The 19,160-nt window shown below is 40.9% G+C and overlaps 1 protein-coding gene across 2 annotated transcripts in view; it reads right to left on the bottom strand.

Moving 5' to 3' along the window:
* LOC127580834 (chemokine-like protein TAFA-5) overlaps positions 1–19,160 on the bottom strand; it is a 265,787-nt gene that overhangs the window by 182,867 nt on the left and 63,760 nt on the right. For both annotated transcript variants that reach the window (XM_052034764.1, XM_052034763.1), the window contains exon 2: positions 4,627–4,776. In XM_052034764.1, coding sequence (XP_051890724.1) covers positions 4,627–4,776 — 150 coding nt within the window. The remainder of the gene's footprint in view (positions 1–4,626; positions 4,777–19,160) is intronic.

Raw genomic sequence — 19,160 nt, 5'->3', positions numbered from 1 at the left:
CCAGAGATGGAGATGGAGAGATCCAGAAAGGGGAGAGAGGTGTCGGAGATGGAACATGTAAAGTTAAGGGAAGGGCGGAAGTTGGAGGCAAAGTTGATGAAATTGATGAACTCAGCAAGGGTGCAGGAAGCAGCCCCAATGCAGTTGTCAATGTAGTGGAGAAAGAATTGTGGGACATTGCTGGTGTAGGCTTGGAACATGGACTGTTCCACGTAGCCGACATAAAGGCAGGCATAGCTGGGGCTCATGCGAGTGCCCATGGCTACACCTTTGGTTTGGAGAAAGTGGGAGGAGCCGAAAGAGAAGTTGTTGAGGGTGAGCACCAGTTCTGCCAGACAGAGGAGGGTGGCGGTAGAGGGGAACTGGTTGAGTCTGTTGTCCAGAAAGAAGTGGAGAGCCTTAAGGCCTTCCTGATGGGAAATAGAAGTGTCCAGGGACTCAACATCCATAGTGAAAATGAGGTGGTCAGAGCCAGGGAACTGAAAGTTGTTGAAGTGATGGTGGGCATGTGAAGTGTCATGGACATTCGTAGGAAGGAACTGAACCAAGGGGGACAAATGGAGTGAAGATATGAGGACACGAGTTCAGTGGGGCAGGAGCAGGCAGAAGCAATGGGCCTACCAGGGCAGTTGGGTTTGTGGATCTTTGATAGGAGGTAGAAACGGGCAGTGCAGGGTAGGAGAACTGCAAGGTTGGAGGCATTAGAGGGGAGATCTCTGGAGGTGATGAGGTCAGTGATAGCGTGGGAGACAATGGCCTGATGCTCCTTGGTGAGGTCAAGTTTGAGGGATAAGTAAGAGGAGGTGTCCAAGAGTTGACATCTGGCCTCAGCAATGTAAATGCCAGTCCGCCAGACTACAACAGCACTGCCCTTGTCTGCGGGTTTGATAGTAAGATTAGGATTACTGTGGAGAGAGCGGAGGGCAGTGCATTCAGAGGGGGTGAGGTAGGAATAGGTGACAGGAGTGGTGAAGTTGAGACAGTTAATGTCCTCTCGGCAGTTAGAGATGAAGAGATCCAGAGCAGGCAGAAGGCCAGGACCAGGTATCCAAGAGGAGAAAGAGGGCTTAAGGAGGGAGAAGGGTTCATCCATGGGAGGTGGAGAATCCTTGCTAAAGAAGTAGGCCCGGAGATGGAGAGGATGGAAGAAGAGCTCAGCATCATGGCAGGCATGGAACTTGTTGAGGGGCGGGCACGGGGACAAATCTGAGGACAGAACATTCAGCTTCAGAGAGGGGAAGGTCTGAGGGGATAGTGAAAGCATGGCAGGGGTTGGACTGGGGTCAGAGGAGGGTAGAGGGTTGGAGCTGGGGTCAGAGGAGGGAGGAGAGTTGAAGGGGTCAGGGAAGGTGAGGTGGGAGGAAGATGGGGGCTCAAAGGAGTGAGGGGGGTCAAGGGGTAGGGGAAGGCTTGAGAGACCAGGGGTAGATGAGGAGTAGGGGTGTAAGCAGAGGAGCAGTAGTGAGAGCAGTGGCGGCGTGAGAGATCTCAGCCTGGACATGGCAGGGGCTGAGGTTGGAGCCAGAAGCGGCCTGGTAAACTTCTTCTGCACCCTCCAAAGCCTCCACATCCTTCCGATAATGGGGCAACCAGAAATTAATGCACATCTCAGAAAAATATCATTGGATAATATTATTTTCTGACCAGTGGTCAGGGAACTTTGTTGTGGCATTTTGGAACAGAGAGTGAATTCAACACTACTGCAGAGTTGACACGAATCAATAAAGCTAAAAGAAGTAACAAAAAAAAACTTAATTTATGTGGGACTTTGTACATACAATCCAGGGCTTCCAAAGGTGCTTCAAACCCAATAAAATGTTTTCAAATTGTTCAGTTGTCATGAAGGCATCGTGTAATAAAGACATCGTGACCAATTTGCACACAGCAAGCTCTTACAAGCAGCAATTTAATGTTCACCAGATAATCTGATTTTTTTTTAAATTATAATCATTCATAGAGAAATATTGGCCAAGATACAAGGACAACTTTCCTGTGTAGCTCCAGAGCACTGGCAGGGGATCTATAATGTTCACCTAAGTGAGCAGGCAGAACCTTAGTTTCTATAGAAGCATAAAACAATAGGAGCAGTAGGCCACTCTGCCCTCAGGGGTGCTCTACATTCAAAATGATCATGGCTGATCATCTATCTAAATACTATATTTTCACTATCTCCACAAGCCTTCGCCTCGAACAGTGTACCATGTTCTCAATCCTACGCAGGAGAGCTTGCATATATTTAATGCTCAAATTTCTGGATAGAGACTTGAATCCAAGCTGATATGAACTGAGTGTAAAACTGAGCCAGCCTAATCACGTCTCACCACAAATATGTGAAAAATAACCCTTTTAGCAACAAAGGCCGTGAGCTAAGTCCAATATGGAAGGTTAACCCTCAGGCACATATTTTAAGAAGACACAAGAGACTGCTGATGCTGGAATCTGGAGCAACACATAAAAAACTGCAAGAACTCAGCAAGTCAGGCAGCATCTATGGAGGGAAATGGACAGTTGACGTTTCAGGCCGAGACCTTCATTTGGACTCCTAGTCCAGATGAAGGGTCTCGACCTGAAATGTTGACTATCCATTTCCCTCCAATAGATGCTGCTTGACCCGCTGAGTTCCTACACCATTTGGGTGTGATGTGTTTTAAGAAGACAGCTTGAGAAACAAGGCAGTAAATATCATCAATGGACCTCAGCCAAGTGTATCTCTCTTATTTACATGATACACAACAAGTAATACCATAGATGTGGAAAAGGAATGCATTGATAAGAAAGTCATCAGTCATTTGATGCTTTAAAAAAACACTTATTTCCAGATTTGAATGGTGATATTCATCCAATCTGGTGGATGGAGAATCTGGTCATTCAATTCTGCACCATGCTCCAAGACAGTTACTGTCCACGCAGCAGAAAAGGTACAGGTCCAACTTTCAGCTCCAACACAAAATCATCAAGCCAGCAATCAATGCTGTTGATTCTGAAGTCTGATTCTGATTCCTCTAAGCAGCAAAAAAGCCTTCTGAGCCCAAACTGCCTCCTCTATTCCAGTGAATAAATGAAGCAGGAGGAGGAAAGTGATTGGGAAAGCTTCCAAAAATTGTAAATAAAGATGACCGGAGAGAAAAAAATATATATTGACTTGCATTGGAGATATTGGAAACAAAGAGAACTGAACTTGGTAGAAATGAACAGAAGTGGATTTATGTAAGGCCCAGAATCAGCTGTGGCCATTGGAGAATCATGATGACTGTAGCAAGTAGAGGTGGATGGGGACGTAGAGCAGGCAGAAGGGCAAAGGAAATGGGAGAAGATTGAGGGACATGGGGAATGAAAAAGATCATGAGACATGGAGAACTGAGGCAGACTGAAGGACAAGGGGAACTGGAACACAGAGAAGGACAGGGGGAATGGGCAAAGATGAAGGGATGTGTGGAATGGGAGCAGATAGAGAGACGTAGGGAACTAGAGTAGATTACTTAGACAGCTGGATTAGATGGAAAGACATGAAGAACTGGACCAGATAGAGATACATGGAGAATCAGGGCATGGAAAACTGCAATTTTCAGGAAAGCACACGGAACTGGAACAATGCGTTGAGAGTGGGAGCACAAGGAAGGTCAGCAACTGGTGCAGGAAGAGAAACACAAAGTCATGAGAGGAAAGCGAGGAAATGGATAAGGTGTGGAGAACTGGAGTCAGGAGAGGGGTACATGGAACTGTGATTCTAATAGGCACATGAAGAGAGTAGCATAGGAGGTAGACAGATGATGTGAAATTACTCCAAGAAGTTCATCTAAGGTTTACCAAATCCCAGTTTGCTCTCTGTTCTGTTTAGTCCTTATTTCAATGTTTTGCCAAAGGAAATTGGTTCCAAGAAACAAGTTGTGGGAAAGATTACATGAGACAAAGCATTCAGTTTACATGAGCTATCTGTCTAATTAACTGAAGAACACTTTATTCAGTTAAGGACCTGGTGTGAAGACTGACCCATTCCCTCCAGCTGCATGAAAATTCAAACTTTTCAAAACTGTGTATTGCATCTCTAGGACTCTGTAGACCTGTCAGCAACAGCTAAGGACCAAAACAACATCATGTAAAAGCACTGAATACCACAACAGGTAATCAGCAGATATGAGAAATCCATACTGAAAGGTCAGCTATTAGATCATTTGTAGTCTTCAATGATAAAATTAAGATGCTGATTGGTTTGTGCAAATGGTTCAAACAAGCTAAAACTCAGGGATCTAATTATTGCTCATGTGGAAATACATTTCAAGATAAGATGTTTAGTGTCCTTTAATTAATCTTTCTTGCAAAAGTAAGAGATTTTTGACTTCCCTGTTATTATTGTTTATATTAGTCTTGATTTGCTGGAATGATTTGTCAAAGAAGAAGCAAAAATAGAGGACAGTGTCCTCTTGTACATTGCAATTCCTTTCTACAATTTGTTCCTGGTGCCCCTCGGGTCCAGGAATTTAAAATCCAAGGCATCTAATAATTATTATTTAATTACCAAGACAATAGTTTTCAGCAACTGGCACCTAAAGTAATTAGGAAGTGCTCAGAAGTAATTACATTTCAGATGGTTCCCTGCTTTTCCATTTGCAACCTTCTATCACTTACCATCCACACAGGCTGGCTTGGCTCTTGTTGTACCAGCAATCTGTCCTCTCCTACAAGCACATCGTGCTGTTTGTCTGGCTATTGTTCTCCGTGGTTGACTACTATCTCTGTCCAAGGTAACTATTTCACATGTACCCACAGCCAGCTGACCTAGAACAAAACAGACAACATAGGAATCAATGTTTAACCCTCAGCTCATCCCTGATGACTCAACATAAATTGACAAAATAGTCACTTTGGAGGAAGCTAGAGTCAGATTGTTAGTCAAGTTTAGAATTTCAGCTCGAGGTTCCTCAATAGGAGCCTAATTGCAGTAAACCTGAATATACCATTTCTTGAATTATTTTTGATAGGGATAGTGGTATGGACTTCCTATTGATTACAAAATACATGGATACAACTATAATCTTCTCCTTTGTACCCAATACACCCTCCAATTAAATATAAATACACCTTATAATGTCCTAAAAGCATTAAAACACATTAATAAGCACATAAAATACTTACATACCTGAAAGAAAATGCTATTAGCTAACAAGCTATTTCAATTGAAATTGACAAGCATTAATCAGTTTTGTAATTACAAGGTGTAGCTGTGTAAAGTCCACTCTGTACACTGTAGGGAGCCACTTGACACAAGTGGTCAGGAAACTAATTACCATATTTATACAGACAATCGTTGGTTCCTCACTGTGTACACATTTATAAATATATCTGTTCAAAAAATTTCAAGACAGAGCCAAGGGCTGACCTCTTGAGTACACAGATACCAAATCAGTGGATAACAAGGACCAAATGTATTGAAAGATACTTGTTTATCCACTGACTGTATAATTAGACTCAGAGGATACAATGCTGCAAAATAAGGGCCTGCTAACACACATCCTCTAACCTCTCCACTGCTCCCATATCTCCAGTTCAAAGGAAATCCAGTGAAGCCCCTGTTTTCACAATCTCAACAAAACTCTCATGGTGCCACTTAACATAACCTCCTCCCTTCATCAACAGATCTATCATTTAAGCTCCCACATCAAATTAATGTGACATGCTGCAAATCAGCAGAAAAATCAATTGCAAGAACATGTTGCTGCTTCTGTTGGTGACAGCTTCCAACTATTTGAAGCAATTTTGTTTTTTTTTAGTTAATACTTCAGAAAAGGCAGGATACAGCTTCAGCAGATACTTGACCAGTTTTTACTGCTCTCCTGTGATCAGTTCAGTGCCCTCAATTGGTAGAGTCCCACTGACAAGCTATCATGATGTGGAAGGTCACAGGAGATAATCATGATTTCATTAACAATCAGCAATCAATTCTCGCCATTGAAGGCAGTCTTTTGTTTTATGTAATCCTTATATTTTGAACACTTCCTGTCTATGATGGACCACAGAAAGCTTAAGGATGAGGTTGGAATGACCAATATGAAGTCTAGGCATCTGCTGCCTGAATGGGTTAAAGTTAACCATAATCTTAACCTCAGCCAGGTGGCATGTTATTCCTGAATCCAGTCTTATCCCTTGCATTGGCCTTTGCACCATGGAGTCATAAAGGCACAGAGTTGTATAGTACAGAAATGGGCCCTTCAACCCATCATTTTCATCCTGACCTTTCAACCAATGTACACTGATTCCATTTACCCAGGTTAGGACTGTGTCCTTCTATGCCTTGCCTATTTAAGTGTCTGTCTAAATGCCTGCTAACTGTAATTAAAATTCCACCACATCCTCTAGCAACATTTTCCAGATATCAACCAGTCTCTGTTTAAATACTAACCCCTCAGATCCCCTTTACAACCCCTACCTCTCACCTCAAATCTATGCCTTTTTGTTTCTGATACTCCCATCATGGAAAAAAAATATTTTGACTATCTACCCTATCTATGCCTCACATAATCTTATATGCTATCATCGGGTCAGCCCACTACTTCCTTTGCTTCAGGGAAAACAAGCCCAGTTTATCCAATTTCTTCCCATTATTAAATTCTTCCCATCAAGGCAACTTTCTGGTGTATGTCCTCTGCATTCTCTCCAGCACAATCACATCCTTCCTGTAGTTTGGTGACCAGAACTGCATACAACACTCCAAGTGCAACCTAACCAGTGTTTTGTAAAGTTGCAACACTTATATTCTATTCCCTTACCCATGAAGGCAGACATGCTACATGCCTTCTTCACCATCCCATCCACCTGTGTTGCCATTTCCATGGTGTTATGAATCTGGACCCTAAGGTCTCTCTGTTCATCAACACTCCTTAGTGCCCTACCATTTACTGTGTATGTTCTACCCCTACTTGAGTTCCCAAAATGCATCACCTCGTACTTGTCAGGATTAAATTCTACACTACTGCAATCTTGGGATTTGATTTTTTTTATGCATAGGAGAGATTCGCACCTTTACCAAATATTTTATAATGTAGAGGTGACCATTACTCAAAGACATAACAGGTAATGCCATAAATCATTAAAAGACAAAATTACTCAGCTGATGCCATCCATTTCCTCAAGATTCTGAGATGGATGGACAGCATGAATGCAAACAGGTTGCTTCCTCCTGCTAGTAAGTCCAGAAACAGGGTGTGGTCTTGGGGTCAGAGGTCAGCCATTTACAACAAAGACAAGGAGAAATTTAGTTACACAGAGAGTCATAAACCTTTGAAATTCCCTACCTCAGAAGACCGTGGATGGTCATGTGTTGAGCACTTTCAAAGCTATGAAATATTTTGGGAGTCATAAGGGATTAGTAGATGTGGTGATCAAGTGGGAATGTAAATTTATATAATATGCTGGTAAATGGGATCAGTGTAGATGGGTACAGTGGTTGGCATGGATGTGGTGGGCTGAAGGATCTGCTTCTGTGCTGTATGACTCTCTGACTCCATCAGATATGTTAATATTGAATGGAAAGGATGAATACTGGCTTATACACAAAAAGTGCTAGAGGAACTCAGCAGATCAGGCAGCATCTATAGAGGGAAATAGACAGTCAACGTTTTGGGCCGAGACCCTTCATCAGGACTGGAAAGGAAGAGGACAGAAGCCAGAATAAGAAGGTGGGGGGAGGGGGCAGGAGCACACACAGGCAGGTGATAGGCGAGTCCAGGTGAGAGGGGGAAGGCAGGTAGGTGGGCGGGGGAGGCGGGAAAGATGTAATAAGCTGAGAGGTGATAGGTAGAAGGGGAAAAGGGCTGACAAAGAAGGAATCCAGTAGGAGAGGGCAGTGGACCGTGAAATAAAGCATGTAGGGGGTGAGGAGAGGAGATGGGCAGGTCATGAAGGTGGAGGAAGGGAGCTACAGGAATAAGGGAAGACAAGGGGGGGGGGGGGAAGAAGGGAAGGAGTTTCTGGAAGTTAGAGAAATTGATGTTGTGGCCATCAGGTTGGAAACTCCCAAGGCGGAATATGAGGTGTTGTTACTCCCTTATGATCTTATGTTCAAGTAACAAACAAACAGTCTCTAAGACGTCAGTATCATGCAGGTAGATAATGTGCAAATCCATCTATTTTTACCAAATGAGGAATGCAAACCAGAACCTGCTCTTGTGATCTCTATTGCAAAGAATTCAGAATATGTTCTACTTAAATAAATCAATATATCAGTCTCAGTTTTCTTCCTGAGTTTATTCGAGTCAAGGACCAATTATAATGACCATATTATTTATGAAAAAAATGAGGAAGAGTTCATTATGACTTTGTTTATTATGTTGTCTTTCTTTAAAAAATACAACTGTATTATGTATTGTGTCTCAGAGGGTAAACCTCGATTTGGAATTATATTTTAGATGGTTGAGGAAATGTATTGTGAAAAATGTTTTGCTTGAAAATGATTAGACAAAAATGTTAACATCAGTTGATAGATTTTCTCTAAATACAATTAGTTACCAATAAAAATGTAAATAACCAAAAATAAAATAATTAAAAAGGAGAAAACAGGAGAGAATACTGTCTGGTCATGTGCGCAATAGCTCAAAAAGCATTTCACTTGTTCAAACAGTTTTGACGCCCCAAAACCAACTAAATTATATATTTACAATTAACTCCCTGTCCATAATTTGGCCGGTTCTTTGTGGACCATTGTAAGTGCCAAATATAAAATTGTTGCTCAGCCACAATTCTTAAAAGGCTGTCATAGAATGGGGGCTTGATTTCTTGCTAACACAAGAGCAAACCTTGGGCCTGTATATATTGCTGATCTGGAGCTACTTCTGCAAGTAATCTGGGAAAACATGTTGGCTTCATTTGGGACTTCAGGATGCCTTCTGCACGTGAAAAGATTTCCACTTAGCTTCAGAGGGAATGACTGATGTAGTTATGTGCAATATCCAAAGGTAAATGCACCTTACAGTTGGGGCCCTTCCAGTGTAGCATCAATAAAACTTTGTTGTTCAGTAATGACCACTGACTGCCAGTCAACAATTGGACCCAGAACAGCATAATTCAATTTCCCATGCAACGTTCCAAAAGGAACACTGTGTCCAAAATGATATAATCAATTGCATGATTAGAGCAAAGGTGAAACACAACACAAAGTACCCATCAACTTCTTGGCATCATGTTAAACACAACAAATATAATCATAGCTGCCATTTAGTCACTTGCTGATTAATTCCATATCAATTTGCTGAAGAAACAGCACAGAGAGCTTGAATATGTGATAAAATATCCCAAAACACATCACAGGAGCATTATTAAACAAAACTTAGCATTGAGCCACACAAGGAGGTGCTAGGTATGACCATATGCTTGGTCAAAGAGGTATCTTGAAGGAGGAGAAAGTGATAGAGAGAATTAGACAGGTATTCCAGAGATTATGGTCATGCCAGCAGTATTCACCACCTTCAATGGAGTAATTAAATTCGGGAAAAATCAAGAGGGCAGAAATGGAGGAATGCAAGCATCCCGCAGAGTGTGGGACTGTAGGACATGACACAGCGAGGGAAGTCTAAGGTCATGGAGAAATTAAAAAACAAGGATTGTGCAATTAAGTAGTAAATGCTGGAAACACCCGACATCTGTGTGGAGATCGAGAGAGAGAGAGAGAGAGAGAGAGAGAGAGAGAGAACACTAATGTTTCAAGTCAATGGATTCTGATTTCCTGCAACGTTGGCTCTTTTTCTCTCTGCATGGATGCTGCTTGACCTGCTGGGTGTTTCCAGCATTTTCAGATTTTTTGTTTCAGATTTCCAGCTTCTGCCTTGTTTGCTTTTCAATTACTGGAATTTTAAAAATCAAGGCACTGCTTTAACAGGACAAACTTTATCTGCCAATTACACCTGACAAATGGTACATTATCATTATTGCTTCCTAGGTAAAAGGAGCTTTCCTTATTCAGGTGTGCCTGAATCAGTGATCATTACTGCATACATGAAACCAACACAGCATCTGTTCTTTCATTTTCTTTTACAACAAAATAAGACAAATGGAGGAATATTCAACACCATTTCCATGATTGTGCTGCAACCAATTGTTTGAGCAAAAGCATGCTTGAAAAATCAAGCTCTTTGAAATACACTGTAGAAACCCACCACAATGGCTTCTCCTTAAGCCTTTTGTTCTCTGGCCTCATCACTGTTACATACAGATGCACTCACTTTACAGTTGACTGACTAAAAATCATAAAGTTACACTTTACATTCGAGTTTCCATTCATTATTTCAGAGGAGTTCCTGCATGTTATGTGTACCAGCTCCTTTAAACTCACCTAAAAGGTCAATTGGAAGATCATACACTGAGCAGAGTTGGCAGCAATCCAGCAGATTGATCTCTGCCCCGGTGCCCAGCTCCTGCTCAGCCATGTGGAATGCAAAATATACCCTAAAGACCCTCAACCAATGCGAAAGAAGATGAATGCCAGAAAGAATCAATAGACAACAGCTGTGAAAGACCAAAGGAATATTATAAAAGTAATTTAAATTGAATTTCACTACTTCCAACATTAGCTGATTCCTTGTCAAATGTGATATTGTTCAGTGTAAAACTAAAAAATAGAAATCATGGAGAGAATGCACTTCACACAATATATTCCTTTTCAGTAGGTCAGTAAAACGTTATGTATTATCACAGTTGGAAGTGCTGCCTTTTCAGTTTTTTTCTGGATAGGGTTCTCAGTAATTTGATTGGATGCTGGTAATGGTTAACAATGGTTTTAAATATAGCACTGACCTGGGGAGTAAAGCAACCATTTTAAATTATGTTGCAATATCCTGAGGCAATAGCAGATGGGGGTTGTGTGCAACAACTTCAGAGAGGGAAGCAACAGCATTGAGCACTAACTAAGGGATAGGGGACACATCAAAAAATAGTACTATCTGATCCAATTAGAGGCATTATTTACTTCAAGTTAAATTGAGTGCGCAATGAAAGCAGTTGGCAATGAAACATTATTGTTTCAAATGCAATACAACAAATTTCTTTTTTCAGTATCCTGTAATTGTAAAATAATTTTTCTTATTTTTCTCTTTCCCTTTGTTTTTCCCTTTGCCCCAAGTCCTGTCCTGATAACACAGTCCAACACTGGTATCTTACACTCTATGATTTAATCAGTGATCTAACTGGGTGTCCAATTCAATAGCGCAGGAATCAGATTTTCAGAGGTTGTGTTGCTCCCCACTAGCCCATTTAACCTGAGCAGAACTTCCTTGTAACCAAATCCGATCATCAATTAACACTTGAATTTTAATGTAGCTTTCAATATGACACTTCTATAAATAACGACAAACATAACCACACATTTCCAAACTATTTTAAATGCATGAATAAGGAAAAAAAACTTGAAAACTATGTTTCACTTCACATAACAATAGAAGCAGGATTGTCCATTCCGTCCTTCCTGCCTGTTCTGTCGTTCAATAAAGTTATGGCTGATCTTTTATCAGCATCACATTCCTGTATTAACCCTATATCCCATGGCTCTCTTTAATAATAATAAAAATCTATTAATCTGTTTCACATATATTCAGCAACTGAACCTCTATGGATGAGCATTCCAAAGATTCACTACCCTCTGGGAAAGGAAATTTCTCATCTCTCTCCTGAATAGCTAACCCTTAGATTGAGTCCATGACACCTGGTTATGGACTGCAGTCCAACTTCGGAAACATCATCACTTCATCAAGAAATGTAACAATTTTGTACATTTCAATGAGATCATCTCCAGTTCTCTCATATGCAAGAGAAAATAGGCCCAGTTGGCTTAATCGCTTCTCATATGATAAATCCACCATTTAGAGCATCAATCTGGAGAACCATGGCTGCAGTCCATCTATTGAAGGTATATCCTGTCTTAGGGAATGAGATCATACCAGCATACAATATTCGAGTGGTCTCAGCAGGGTCCTAGGTAATTGGAACAAAACATCTCTACTCCTGTAATCTGACCCTCTTTGAATAAAAACCAACATCTCATTTGGGTTTTCTAATTATTAGCTGTACCAGTGCAGAGTGGAGAAGGTGCAGTAAAGGAATGTTGCCTAGATCTGAGAGAATTAACTATAAGAGGAAGTTGGGCAAACTTGGATTGTTTTCTCTGGAGCGTCAGAGGCTGAGGAGTGGCCTAATAGAAGTACATAAAATTATGAAAGGCAATGCCAGTGTCTTTTTCCCTGGGTGGAAATGTCAAATATTACAGGGCATAGTTTTAAGGTGAGAGGGGGAAAGTTTAAAGGAGATTTACGAAGCAAGGTTTTTTTTATACAGAGAGTGATAGATGCCTGGAATGTGCTACCAGGGGAGGTGGTGAAAGCAGATACAATAGCAACATTTAAGAGGCATTCAGACAGGCACAGGAACAGACAGGGAATTGAGAGATGTAGACCACGTGCAGTCAGATCTGCAGTTTAAATTGGCACATGGTTGGCACAGACAGTGGGCTAAAGGGCCTATTCCTGTGCTGTACTGTTCTATGTTCAGTATGTTAACTTTCCATTATTCATGTACAAGGACACCCAGGTCACTCTGAATACTGTCACCTTTCAGTATTGCACTATTTAAAAAATGTTCTACCTCTATATTTTTTCTCCAAAATGGATGACTTTATTTTTCCAGATTATATTTTGTCTGCCACGTCCTTCCCTATTCTCTTAACTTTCCTATATGCCCCTGAAGCATCCTTGTGTCCTCTTCACAGCCCACACTTCCACCCCACTTTGCATCATCAGCAAGCTTGAATTTGTTACACTTGATCCCTTCATCCACAATGTTAATCTATATTGTGAACAGCAGAGCCTTAGCAGCAAGCCTGCAGCATACCACGAATCACAGCCTCCCAATCTGAAAATGACCCATTTCTTCCTACTCTGTTTTCTGTTGGTGAACCAATCATCAAGAATGAGAGAGGACCTCATAGCGACATTTAAAATGTTGATAGGAAAAGAGAGAGTAGATGTGGTTGGGCTGTTTCCCTTGGTGGGTAAGTCCAGGACCAGAGGGCACAATCTTAGAATTAGAGGGAACAGTTTCAAAACAGAGATGAGGAGAAATTTCTTTAGCCAGAGGGTGGTGAATTTGTGGAACTCCTTGCCACATACAGCAGTGGAGGCCAGATCAGTGGGGGCATTCAAGGAAGAGATAGATAGATATCTAAATAGTCAGGGTATCAAGGGATATGGGGATAAGGCTGGAAATTGGGATTAGAATAGGTTGTTGTTTTTTTTCTCCCCATTCCCCATTTCTTTTTCCCTTTTCTTTGGAGCAGACTCGATGGGCCGAATGGCCTGCTTCTGCTCCCTTGTCTTGTGATCTTGTGATCAATCCACACAGGTATGATACTGCCAATACTCAATTCTATTTAATAATCTCTTGTGTGGCACCTAATCAAAAGTCCAAATATTCTACATCAACCTTATCTATTGCATAAAGTACAATTTCAAAAAACTTGAACAAATTTGTCAAACATGATTTCCATTTCATAAATCCATGTTGTTTCTGCCAAATCCTATTATTTTCTGAGCGCCTTGTTCCAACTTCCTTAATAATAGAATCAGTGTACTTTGCAAACTTCCTAATCATGCCACCCATATTCTCATCCAAATTATTAATATATATGACAAATAACAAAGGATGCAACACTGATCCCTATGGCATATCACTGGTCACAGTCCTCCAATAGATTCCAGCTATCTTCCTACTCCTGATGTCTTGAAATGTTTCTTCAAGAGAAAACAATCTGAATGTTGTGATGAAATGTTGTAAATAAAACTACATTGAAACATCCAATGAATTCAGTCCATCGCTGTCAACAAATTCAGAAAGACTCTTGGAGATACTTATCAAACATGGAAGTATTTCACAGACTAGCATAAGTTACTTGACAGCATTCTGGAGTAGTGCTTTTGCTCTGTTGTGTCCTATCAAGTTGGTAGGTGTCATTGGCTTCTTGACAAGCTAACTTAGTGGGGTGAGACCACCAATGAGACCATTGCCTGCCCAGTGATCATAAAGGGTTAAAATTGCTTTTGAAAATCATAGGGCCTTGGAAGTGGTGCTTTCCACCTCAGGGAAGGAAACAAAAAGTGAGTTGGGAGTTGCATTCAAGTTAATAATGCCTTCCTTCTCTCAACCTGACAAGTCATCATTGACAGTAGTCTGAAAGAAGCCCAAAGGGACATTTTATCCTGCCCTCTCAGATGAATTAGAATAGCAGGGAAAGGGAAGAGAAGCAGAAAGGGAAGGAAAGCATAAAAATGATAACAGATATTTTCAAATAACAGTCAGAAATTCCAGCACTTTATTTTACACTTCAATTATCTGACAGCAGCTCAAAATGAATTGTCTTATCTGGTGCTAATTGGCTTTGACATTTATAATGCCCTCTCCAAATAGCTACAGCAGTAATTAAAATAAAATGCTGACCCTGGGATACCTTCCCTGACAGAAAAGAGTTCCAAGGACAAATATCATCGACTTATTAAAACAAACAAATAGTCATTTCCTATGGCTACTGAACTACTTGTTATTCCATAACTTATTACCTGTAGAGGTAACACCTATGCAAAAGGTTTCATTCTGTCGGGATTGAGAAATTGATTAGATCCCTGTGGTGGAATGTGCAGGCCTGAGGCCTAACCAACATGGGCCTCAGGCCTTGTCTGCATCCAGATGGAGAGCCACAGGTGCCTGCTGGCCATCACCAAGCAGCACACTGAAAAAGATTTTAATCTCAGCTCCCCAATTACAGGAGTAAGGAATAGACAAACTGGGAGGCACAGTGGCCTAAGGCTGCCCACAGCTTGCCTGAGGCTGCCTACCATTCTAATGCAGAACCAGGAGATGCACCTTTATGGCTCTAAAATCCACATTCAGTAAGCACTTGCAAAAATTACTAGTTAGGCCACATAGGGAACTGGTACTGGGCTACATAGAACTGCTAAAACAACCTATTTTGGTAAATGTGGCATCAAGCAGGCATTAGGCTCCCTACTTGCATTTTAAAAGTTCCTAAACTTTCCTTCCATTGTGAGTTGTAGTAGCAGATTTCATGATTTAGTCTGCTTTGGCTCATTTGATAACATATTCACATCATAATCAGAAGGTCTTTGGTGTAAGTCCCACTCTCGGGACAATAATCTAGCCTGACAAGTGCTGAGCAAGTCCTGCACTCTGGAGTGTGTTGGCATAGAAACTATTTTAATACTTTTTATTGGCAGTAAGACAATGTTGTCTGTCACCCATTGCTGTCTGTAAAAGTCCTATGAAGTTCTTATTTTTCAATTGCAAGTTTCCCAGAACAGCTTATTGTGTTCCTCTGTGTAACACTGCACCATCAATTTCCTGTTACAAGATTACAGCTACCTATTGGATGCTGTCACAGCTGCCAACATTTAACTTAGCAGCCGTGACTTCAGCAGGCAGACCAGAAACAGACATACCATAATACAAGCAACACACTTTCAGGCACTGAAGAGTGCTGCTGCTTAATGAATGGCTGCCCCATTAATGGGTGGATGGTGCAAACATGCTCCAGGAAATGAGAGGGACTTGGAGAGTCTGGTGGAAAGCAGACTGTACCTGCAGGAGGCATGTTCTTTGTGCAGGGTGGCCTAAGATTTCTAGGGAATTCTCCGCAAGGATGGGAGTACAGTGTGGGGAAGCCTGCATAACCCCTTGTCTACTCTGCATTCTCTTGTGTATTCAAGTCTTCTCTCTTTGATTTTGGAGTTTGGATGATTGAAAACTTTGCATGGAAAGTTTGAATTTTGGGTGCAGCAGTGAGCAGCAAAATGTGATGTGTGGTCAGGATCAGTGGTAATGGCCTGGAACAATCCTGAGGCATGGAAGCTGAAAGTGATCATGATTCTGAATTCCATGGGCAAAGCAGTCCAGGAACATGTGTGAAGCAGCATTGGAGGTTGTAGGATGTTACTGTTCTCAGGGAGAACAAAGAATGCAACTTCAAACAATCTGCTGGAAGAACTCAGCAGGACAAGCAGCATCTGTGAGAGGAACAGAATTGTTTATGATTCAGGTCGAAACCCTGCATCAGGTCCAGATTCCAGCATCTGCAGTCTCATGTGTCTCCAAAGAATGCAGCTTAACTCCTTAAATAGCATGGTCTCAGCAGAAATGGGCTTAGTAAAATCTGTTTGTTCTGTGAGCAAGTGAAAACTGTTGGTACAAAGAATCCCTGAAATGGGCATGATTCTTGATCTACTCTGAATTAAGCTGATTTTCAAGTGCACTGTGCCATTCCTTTTGGAGTTGTTTAAAGACATCATTAAGCCATGATCTTTCAGTTGAGACACTAAACGTAGTTTCTCGAGTGGATGTAACAATTCAAAGAAGAGTGGAACAGTTATACTTGGCATCCTATTCCTCAATCAACATTTCTAATAAGATATCATCTGATTATTATGACTTTGCTGATTTAGAAGCTTTCTGTTTGCAAATTAGCTGCTGTATTTCTTAAGTTATAATAGTAAAGACATTTCCAAAGAATATTGTTGACTATTAAAAACTCTGAGATGCTCTAAAAGGAACCGTCAAGCACAGGGTTTTCTGTAATTTATTTTGCTGCACTTTGTCAAACTAAAGATTCTATGTACGTTGCCACTGGTGTTGCTTTAACCAATAATATGCATATGCCACTAACTATATTGAAAGTTTTATGAATGTGCAAATCCAGGTGGAATAAATACAAAACATGGATATAATTTTACTAAATGCATTAGTTAGGAATCAATGCTGCTCTTTCATTGAGAAGAAAACAGACAATAAATTTATTTTTTTCAGGCTCATGCATTCTAATTAACCCCCAGAATGAAAATGAGCAATACATCTGGCAATTACATCACAGGGATCTCCCCTAAGAGAACATGTTTAATACAAGATTTTTCAGAATATACTAGGTTGTGTTCAAAGATGAATTCAGCTGCCAAAAGATAAAAGCATCAGGAACAAACAATTAATTTAAATTAGAGAAAACAAGAATGGATTTGGAATACCTGAAATAAAATTCGTTAACCAATAACCAGAAATACATCCTCAGTTGGTAACACTAAATGCACAATATGTATTGCTCTGCTTCTGAAATTAACTCTGCAAAAAAGTAGAATAAACAGTCACTACACGAAGCTGCATTTAGGGTTCTGGCTGGGAAAATATCTACAATAATGCCCCTTCTGTTGTTCTTCCCCTCAAAGAGATCCTGAATTTTGAAGACTTAATCCTGAAGATTATGAAGGTTTATGGATACTGCGAGATGATTTGATATTTTCTATAAATTAATTTCATCCCAGCCCAGAGCTTTGAATTGTAATTTTGGACACAGGAACATACTAAGTAGAAGTGGGGTGAGCCAGATGATCCCTTGAGCCCAGAGAGCTGTGGAGACCACATGATTTTTCTATCCCAGCAGGTTGTGGAAGCGAGAAGTATTTAAGTAGGAGGCAGATGAATTTTTTTCAAAAATTGGGTGATTAAGAGCTCTGGGGAAATGACACAGAAGAGGCGTTGAGACCAGCATAGATGAGGCATGATGATATTGAACAATGGGGCAGACTTAAGGCCCAAGTGGCCTACTCCTATTTTCTTGTGTTCTTGTATGTTCTCAAACATTAAGTATGACAGCTAATTCTGTGCTTTAAGTCCACTTTCCCACCAGATTCCCACATTCTCTAATTCCCTTAGTATTTAATAATTCATCAATCTCAGCTTTAAATATACTCAGCAACTGAATACCCACAGACATCTGGAGGTAGAGTTCAGTATGGTTTGCACTATGTTATTTGCCTACAGTAAGTTCATATCCCTTCTCCTTTGTGAAATGCCTCTGTTACTCAAATTTCCTCCATCAAATTGCATGCTCATTTTGCTGTTGCTCAGGATCCAAGTCCATTACCTTCAACTGCCTTAAATAGAAGCTGAAAATGCTCGAAATAACAAGCAGATCAGACACTATCTGCAGGGAAAGAAACAGAGTTAATCTTTCAAGTGGATGATCTGCAATCTATTTTTCCTTCTCAAGCTTTTATTTCATCTTACACGGCCAAACCGCTTTTCCCTTTCAGCTCTTCGTGTCACCACCACCCTACTTCAATCACTATTCCTCAAGCTTCCTTCTTTCCTGCTCCTTTCCCATTTAGGGACTCACTTTCAATAAACCTGTGCTAACTTCTGTGCCTTTCTTAGTTCTGATTGATTTATTTACCATTGTGTACGAAGCAACAATTATAATTGCCACACTTCTAACAACCTTCCTACCCTGCAGTGTACTAATTTCACCATCCTCCTTCCTGTCCTGCACAGGGCATTTATCAGTGACCTCCTTCAACCATGCCATCAGATTAACAATGTTCACTTCACATGGTATTTTTATTTTCCAGGATGACTTTTAGTCAGGAACAATGTGTTTGACTTTCATGACTCAATTGTGAATGACTGCATTAACTTCTAGGCTTTGAATGAAATTTGGCTCAGGACTGGCAACACCTTTTTCCCTTATTGATGAAGCTTTCACGCTTGGCTATACTGTCCACCAATTTCACCACTTGCTACCTCATATTACAATAGAGGCAGTTAATGAAGCTCTTAACAGCTTTGACAACCAGTTTAGTCTTGAGAAGTAACTTAAATGTCTGTTAATGCAATTTGCGGTGTTTCACAAGACCCAATTCTGTACAGCATGTCCCCAATCAGATTGGAGTTGGCTTCACTGAGAAAGTTCTCACTGGGGGATCAGCTCATGGTTAGAACACATTTAGTGGATGGGAAAGATGGGGTTGGGGGGAATGGTTCACCACTCTGAGGAACTTCTGAACCATCATGTCTCTTCTCAGTCCTCATGTTCTTCCTGTTTAAATCCCCACACCCTACTCAACTCATTTTGAACAATTCCCAATGACGTGTGCTCCTCTGCCATTAATGTTTTTCCAATGCTATCCCTCACTTAGAGTCCCACTATCTGCAACATGACTTCCTAATTCAGTGACTTTGCTCGAGTTGATTGCTCCTCTCATCTATTATAGAAACATAGACAACCTACAGCACAATTCAGGTCCTTCGGCCCACAAAGTTGTGCCGAACATGTCCGTACCTTAGAAATTACT

This window comes from Pristis pectinata, chromosome 20, assembly GCF_009764475.1.
Source record: "Pristis pectinata isolate sPriPec2 chromosome 20, sPriPec2.1.pri, whole genome shotgun sequence".
NCBI classification, from domain to species: Eukaryota; Metazoa; Chordata; class Chondrichthyes; order Rhinopristiformes; family Pristidae; genus Pristis; species Pristis pectinata.
Note: the sequence above shows the minus strand (reverse complement) of the source record. Positions and strands in the feature narration are given on the sequence as shown.